General features: G+C 28.0%; 1 protein-coding gene across 1 annotated transcript in view; it reads right to left on the reverse strand.

Moving 5' to 3' along the window:
- LOC117177826 overlaps window positions 1-8,725 on the reverse strand; it is a 49,996-nt gene extending 41,271 nt beyond the window's left edge. Inside the window, exon 1 of the mRNA XM_033368787.1 lies at window positions 8,651-8,725. Coding sequence (XP_033224678.1) covers window positions 8,651-8,708 — 58 coding nt within the window. The 5' untranslated portion in view covers window positions 8,709-8,725. The remainder of the gene's footprint in view (window positions 1-8,650) is intronic.
- Between the last annotated feature and the right edge of the window lie 205 nt (window positions 8,726-8,930).

The raw sequence follows: 8,930 nt of genomic DNA on the forward strand, positions 1-8,930 counted from the left end.
ATCCTTAAAAAGTTTCACGATTTTTCCGTAAATTAAAATATTGAAACGCTGTAATTCCTACAGTAGTCTAAAAAATAGAACATTTCAATTTTTCTAACAAATGGTATAACAAGTAGGAAGAACATAAGAACAATATGATGACATGGCAGTATTGATTTGTTACTGCTTATCTACACAACAAATAAGGTTGATTTTTTAGTTTTTAGTTGAAAACATTAATTTTCAACGAAAATAATGGAGTTTAAAAAAATAGCTACATTCTCCACCAAAACAGATAAATTTGTTATCAAATAGTTTAATCTATAAAAAAAAAATCTATTTTCAACCAAGAGGATTATTTTTCTACCAAATAAGAAATTTCTTAAAACAATTAATTGATTTAATAACCAAAAAAGCTCAATTTACAACAAAATTATTATATTACCGAATTTGTTTACAGGAATTAGTTTTTGCCCAACTGAAAAGGAATTTTCAACAGCAAGTAATATAAGTATATTTTATCACTATAGAAATTAATCTGCCGCAAAAAATAGGAATTTGAAGAAAATAGTTGAATTCACATTCACAAAAATTAATCTTGCGCCAGAAAATATGTAGTTTTAATTATAAACTTAATATTTAACGAATAATAAGATAGTTTAGTTTTTAGCTAAAAAATTATATTTTTATAAAAAAATTGAATTTCTTACAACAAAAAATAGTAGAATGATCTGCTAAAACAGATGAATTTTTACCAAATAGTTCAATCTTTGACGAAAAAAGATGAATTTCCAATCCAGAGGATCAATTTGCTACCAAAAATGGTATAATTAAATTCTCTTTGGCAGCAAAATAGTAAGTATATTTTACTCTTGAGGAAAATAATTTTCAAAACGAAAACAGATGAACTTATTACCAAATAGTGGAATCGATATCGGAAAAAGATTGGTTTTAAACCAAGAGGACTTATTTGCTACAAGATGAGAAGAATTTCAAAAAAATAATTGAATTATAAAAAAGATCAATTTAAAAAAAAAAAGATCAAATTAAATCCTCTTGGTCAGGAATTAGTTTTTAATCAACTGAAAATAAATTTTCAACCAGATAATTGAATCTTCAATGAAAAAGATGAATTTCCAAACAAGAATATTAGTTTTCTTCCAAAAGTGACCTATTTTCAAAAAAATAAAGATACAATTTTAAACAATTGTAATTGATTCTTTAACTGAAAATAGCATTTTTTAACCAAATGTTATGTAAGCATATTGTACCCTTGGATAAATTGAAGGAAATTAATTGAAAAAGAAGGAATATTATCAAAATTTTTGAGTTCTCATTTAAAGTGTATAATTTTAAACCAAAATATATGAAGTTTTGATTATCATCTTTATATTCAACCGAAAATGGAACAGTTCAGTTTTTAGTATAAAAAATTAATTTTTTAACAAAAAAGTGGGATATTAAAAAAAGCTGAATAATCTACCAAAACATATGAATTTGTTATTGAGTATTTAAATATTTAATTAAAAACAATCGGAGGTTAATTTAATTTTTTATCAAACTTTGTAAGGATTTATCTATTCTTGTAATCATAATTTTTACAGTACTCATGTATCACGTTATTCCTCAAAAAGTATTGTAATGATTTTGTACAATTCAGAATAATGAAACAGTTATTACTAAAATTTGCATGAAATCGAACACAAGAACTGATGTTGGCGAGGCTTGGCAAAGATTTTCAGGAGAGAGTTGATCAATGCTTTTAAACTAAAAAAAAAAGAAATATATTAATTACTAAAGAAGAAGGCAATAAATTGCTTGATACGCATGTTGAAAAGTTTGCGAAATTGAGAAATAAAAATTGTGGTTTAATTATGCAAAGAACCTTATTTAAAGAATATGATTCATCAATTCCAAGTGTAAATTCATTTTTAAACAAGAAAATCTAATTTTGAATAAAATAGTTCAAATTAATTTTTTGCTAAAAGAGACGAAATTTATTTGAATTCTTTTATGAAAGATTGATTACAGTGGAAGGTACAGAACTCATCCTGCCGTGACTTCTAATTATTTCATACTAATATTTTGTAGCATTTATTAAATATAAATAACATAGAAAAGATAAGCATTTGATTGATTTTTTTTTAATAAAAAAATTTAATAGCCGCGCTTCATGGGGCACTTGAGACTCCTAGTCTATAATTAATTTCAAGTACATTGAGGCATTGTAATTTAATGATTCTCCAAAATTCTGCTTTTTCTTAACTTTCTTCAAACAATCTGAAGGTTATGATTATAAATGGAAACAAACTAGGTAGCATCAAGAAATTCTCAAATATGGCCTTCTTATTGTTTCAATAGAGCCAGCCAATTTTCACGTATTTTTATGTTTGTAACCTGACTACTCGAATTAATTATTTTCTGCTACTACATTCATAGAAACAAATCAATTTGTATGTCTAGCCTTCTTTTCGATTTCAAGAAATTGCATTCTCATTGTTTTGAATAAATTTAAATATATTAAGCCGTCTCGTTCTATTTCCAAATTGAATAATCATGATTAATGATTGAATGATTTATTTAAAAAGGAAATACAACCCAGGCGGAAAAATTATATATGGTGTGAGGTACTATACATATATTTCATTTACTTTATGCCATTTTTATATAAAATAATTTGAAATTCTGTATAATATTGTACACTGTATTTAAATTATGTATAACTTTCCCTCCTAAATAAATCTTAATATTTATTTAAATAAGTAAATGCAATAAATCAAGATATGCTGAAGTCGAAAAGTTGGACTTGAGCATGTCTCAGTTTTGAGACGAAGCCAGAATTGAATTTTTGTATTGAAGAAAATTTTCTACGTCTGGAAGACATATATTTATCTCTTGAGTCGAATTTGTATGACTCCCAGACGAGCGGTTTGTAACTTCGAGTGTATACCTGACATAACTTAAAGGGTCATTCTGACTGTTATAAAAGCTAATCTTCGTTAATGTTTAAACGATTGTTTTTACGTATTTCTAACGGCTTAGAAGACGAACTCAAGACATAACCAAGTTGAACTCAAGTCCAAGCATTTTTACTCGGGAGACTCTTTTATCCTTAAACTATTTGGCTAAAAAAAGGTTTATTTTTCTTCCCAATTAATTTTTGTCATTGAAAAATTAATTAGGTGAAAATTCAAGTTCTTTGTTTGGAAATAAATATAAGTTGTTAACAATCCGTTTTTTGTTGTTGTAGAAGACTAATTATTTTAGTCAAAAATTGATACCTCTGATTGAATTGTTAAATATTAAATTTTTGCTTTTAAAATTCACATGGTTATTTTTCAAATAATCTCCATTAGTCAAACAATCAACCATTTTTTCAAAATTCATGTTTTCTGTTGAAAATTTGTCTCCTTTAATAAATAAATGAATAAAACTAATTTTAAAATGTCTTTCTTTGGTAGAAAATTGTTTTGTTTTGGTTGAATATTCGAATATTTTATTAAAAATTAATTTGTTGATTGAATTTATTTGTTTTATACTTAAGTTCAAATTATTCTTCGTAAAAATATTAACTATTACATTTTTCGTTGAGAATTATTCTTTTTTTGGTTGATTCATAGTTTTAGTTAAAAAATTAACTATATCGTTACAATTTCGTTTTTTCATTTAATTTTTCTAGTTTAAAATACGAAATTGGAAATATATAGTTCGCAATAAGTTTAAATATTCTTACTAAGTATTTTTTCACGATTGAAGTAAGACATATCTTCAGCAACTGAATTAGAAAATTTTCAATAATCTTTCGTTACCCATTTTTCTCAAACACATTGTAAAATGTTTTAGTAATCAATTTATTGTTCACAATTTTCATTCTGAGATCGAATAAAGTATCTTTTACCAAATGAAAAAAGTTAAAAAAATGAAATAAAAACTTTATTAGATGCTCAAGTTCATCCGTATAAAAGGCGAATAGTTTTTACAGTTTTCTAAATAATTGCAATTTTCTGTAGAAAAAAGGTAAAATAAAAACCAAAAAAATTTCTTAAATCAAAAGCAGATATCTTTGGCAAAAAGTAGTGCAAATATGTATAACTAATTTCGAATCCAATGATTCATTGTAATTTGAAGATTAGAAAAATTCTTATTTATCTTATCTTGCAACAAACAATTTGAAGGAAATGAACTAAAATTGAGTCATTTTCAATTAACTCTCTTGACTCACTTTTCACTAATCTAATCAGTAAAATTCACCAGTCATTACTGATTAAAGAAACTATACAATTAAAATAAACTTTTTCGGTAAAATGTAAAACAAACCAAATTTAAAAAATTGGAAATATAACTTTCTTGCCAAGTCCGCATGATGTTCCTGAACATGCAGGATCAATTAAAATAATAATACATATGGTTCCATTATAAATTAAAAATTATAAAAACGGTTATTTTTCTCAAATCCGTTCAAATAATCATAAATCAGTATTTTTAAAATGGAAACGGATTAGGTGATGATAACATAATCTAAAGATGGATAAAAATATGTTATTTAATTTCTTGTGATAGAGGTCAAGATAAAATTAATCAACATTGCAGTTTTTGATATAACATAATCGTTTTTGGCCAATAAAGGATTCGACTTATTCTTGCTGACCCGAGACTCGACAAACTGATTCTGAATATGCTCGTCTCTCAATTAGTTAGACAGTTTACTCTTTGGTTTAAGTTCTTCAAAGCAAAAACAGGTTTAAAAAGTGTTTTTTAATTTATAAGCATAAATCTTAGTTGCTGAGATACTTATAGTAATAATGTGTATCTGGGTTTCTGTGCAATTGTTTATTAGGCCTCTTTATAATAATTTTCATGGTCATTAGTAATTGAATATATTCACCAAAAACTCATAAACAGGATCGATTTTTCCGAATAGAGGTAGTTTAATTGTTTGATATCTATTATTAGTGATACACTGATCCATGACCAAACCTTGTGACACTTAACAAATAGATGCCTGAACTGAAATTAATTATTTTTCGTACATACATTTTTAACGTTAATTAACAATTTTAAATGTTAATTGACACAAGGTCGTCGCTCTGGGACTCAAAAGTATCCGATTATTAGAAAGATAAGAAGTAGCATGAATCTTTAACTATGTATTGTGGCTTTATTGTGTTTGCTTTTTGTTTCTCTCCTCATTCTATCAGCTTTTTGTACACTAGGGTATAAACGCGAAAAGTGCTTTTGGTCGATCGGGTTTAAGAGATATTCAGTATTCCTCCACTCCCAGGTGAAAAATGTTATGTATGTTCATACTATCCGGAAGCTGAATTGCCCATCCTCACAAGACCGACCGTATGGTAGCAAATTATGTTGGAAAAGAATTCACTTTTTTGTACACTTAAAGAAGGAATTCAAATATTTCAAACATCTTTCGAGAAGTATTTTTGCTCTTAAGGGCATACTCTTCGCTGACCACGTGACCAAACTAGTGCCTGTTATGAAATTTTTGTTGGTGTTCACTGTGTCCACACGGATTGAGATATCGTGTTTAAACTTTGACAGATCAAATAAAAAGCACTAAAGAACGTTTGTGTACATAACTATATTTGTAATTTAAAAAAAGTTTATTTATAAATTGATGAAATAGGATATTACCATTCGAGTTATAGCACTTTGCAGATCATTTTTGGTTCGATGCATTTCAGATTTTTTGATTCGCTCATATTGAGCACTGACACCAATTTTAGACTAAATCGTCTAAACCTTGAAAAAATTAGTATAAGCAATAAAATTTGCAAATTCGTTGCAAACCAACAAATAAGTGTCTATACACGCGTAACCTATCATTAATTTTTGCGCATTTTTAGCGATTTCTAGCGGAAAAACAAAGAAAATTTGAACGTCGATAAAGTCGAGATCAAGTCACCAAGTTCGTTCATGAAATTTTTATTGTGTAGAATGGTTTTCATTTTTTTGGTCTTAAAAATAAAAAATACATTTTAAATCGGAAAAATATCAAGAGCAACAATATGATAAAATTTACTCTTCGGAGTTCTCCAACCAACTTTCATAATTCTTGACGTTGAATCGATCAGCAGATAACTATTGTTGACAGTGAACCAACCGGCGGGACTCAGCGACGGACTCGCCTTGTCTTTCTCCCCCGGGCGAAATTTCATTTTTATTGGCTTTGTTATTAACTTACAACTGTTTCACACCAGTACCAAAAAACCCACAAGAATATATAACAATTAGAAAATATTTATTATTTTCTGAAGATGCACATTTTTCAAGATGGGCTTGGACGGATTTTGGACTATCACATTCTACGATGTTCCTCAATTTTTTTTAAATGGAGGCATCTACTTTATTGACGTTAAAAGATTATTTCCTATTCCTATAGTATTTTACTAAAAAACTTTCTTCGTAATTATAAACATTCGATATAGACAAACGTTCCTTAGTCTTGCTGTATAACTTCCTAAATCCTGAGCGCGATATCCCAATCCGTGTAGACGTAGTGAGGACAAAAAAAAATGAAAATCATTTCATTCTCTACACAAAAATATCATGATCGAACTTAGTCATCAAACTTAGGCATCAAACAAAAAATTATCTGCAAAGTGATATAACTCGAATGGTAATATCCTATTTCATCCATTTATAAACAAACTTTCTATAAAATTATAAACATATTGATGTATGAACCCGTTTTTTAGTGCTTTTTATTTAATCTGTCAAATTTTAAACACGATATCTCAATCTGTGTGGACACAGTGAACACCAAAAACATGCTCATAACCGGGGACTAGTTTTGTCACGTGGCCACCAAAGAGCAAGCCCTTAATCTAATACAAAATTGCATAAAAATTATTACAGTTTAAACTGAGATTTTGTAAAACATGTGTCACAATAATCCTAAAAAATGTAGAAAACAATTCAGTTTTTTCTACACGTGAAGATTGAATTGAAATATTTTTTAATATAATGACAATAAATACAGTTAAGGCTGTAATTAGAATATGTAAGAAAAATTAATTAATTCAGCTGGGACTGTACTTTTTTAAACTTAAGTAACAAAAATGATAACAGATGTGAGAAAAATGTCAATAAAACTCAATTTAGCGGTTGAGATGAAGATTGATTTGCAATACTTTAAAAAAACGTAGACCAAATTGTCGCAAAATATGATAATAACATATCTCCGGTGCTTAGGAGAATGAACTTAGGAATTATTTCGCTGTGAAACAAACATTTCTAATCATAGCGCCATGAAAAAAACTCATATCTATAAAATGTAATAAACAAAAATATATGTCAGCAAGCACTGTACAAAAAATACATATTGGTGAACGCTGTGAAAAAAAAACGCGTCTTCTATAAATAGTGTGAAAAAACGCGCATCATTGAATATCCGTGAAAAATACTTTACTCATGAAAATAGCGTGATAAGTAACTTATTAAGAAGTCATCGTCAAAAAATACTTATGAAATAGTTCGGCAAGCAAATCTTTTCGCATCCTTTTTTTAAGTAAATAATTACTTTCTCCTATTGTTTTAATTATAATTATTTATTATTTTATTAATGATAAAACATGTTATATAATTTAACGTTAAATGCTTGTATTTTTTAGTTTAACCCTTTGTTGCACGTATTGTTCTGTTCAGTAAATTTACTTGAAAATTCTTGCTCCAGGGTTTTTGGGGTCGCTGATTACGAGAATGAAGTAAGAATTTCAAAAATTTGAATTCAAGATAGCGGATGCAAGATGGCGATTTCAAAATTTAGAATAAAGAAATAAATGAGTTTTAAAATCTCTACTTGGAGGTTTTTATGGTCGCTGATTTCGAATCTCAAGTTAGAAGATTGAAATTTTCAATTTAAGATGGCGGATTCAATATAGCGATTTCAACATTTTGAATAAAGAGATAGCGGTTTGAAAATTTTGAGAAAAATATACATATTAGCTTCAAAATCTATACTACGGGATTTTCGAGGTCACTGATTATGATCGCTGATCTATGATTAGATTCTCGTAATTCTTAAAAAAAGATCTCGTATATGATTGAATAATTTTAATTTTGATTTAGTTACTTGAAATTTGTAAGCAGCGTCCCCAAAAACCCCGAGTATAGATTTTCAAGCTCGTATATTTTTTTCCAAAATTTCGGAACCAACATCTTGAATCCATTATCATGAATTTGAATATTTATAATTTCAGAATTCAGATTCGCAATCAGCAAATTTCAAAACACCGTTATACTAATTTCGAAAAGAATCGAACGTTTAGTTAGCAAACTCGTCCGCCATATTGCATCCGCCATTTTGTTTTCGGAATTTTTGATATCGTATTCGTAATGATCGACCTCAAAAACCCATGAGTGTTCGAATTTGGCCCATTTTATGAAAATTTTCTCATTTTGGCCACGTTTTTCCGATTTTTGAACACTGCAATGGCAGCGTAAAACACACGATTTCAACTTGATATTTATTTATAGTATCGTAGCATATTACTGAGATGTGTTCTTCTTCACGGTGTTTTAAAACAATGTTTTTTTCAAAGCGACCTAATAAACAATTTATTTTTTACGGCGTCTTTGAAAAAGGTTTTTCTTCATAACTTCATTTTGCAGGTTTTTTTTATAAGCACCTCGATATCAATAATATTCTACTCACGAATTGAATCCAGAGTCATCAGAAAAAAGAGAAGAGCAAGGAACATTAAATCCTCCATAATTTTTGTTTGACGGAACTGTTTTTGAAAAAATTTCTGAAACTGCGACTGTCACGATTTTGCATACGTGTTATACATGCTTATATACTAGCAGTTGTCACATTATTGACAAAAATGATTTCCTGCATTCAGGTAGGGGAATGAAGCGGAAGAAACAAACTGCTTTCTAAGACGTGTACTTCTCTCTGTGAAATAGAAGATCATTATTTACTATCCTTGGAA

This window comes from Belonocnema kinseyi, chromosome 1, assembly GCF_010883055.1.
Source record: "Belonocnema kinseyi isolate 2016_QV_RU_SX_M_011 chromosome 1, B_treatae_v1, whole genome shotgun sequence".
NCBI classification, from domain to species: Eukaryota; Metazoa; Arthropoda; class Insecta; order Hymenoptera; family Cynipidae; genus Belonocnema; species Belonocnema kinseyi.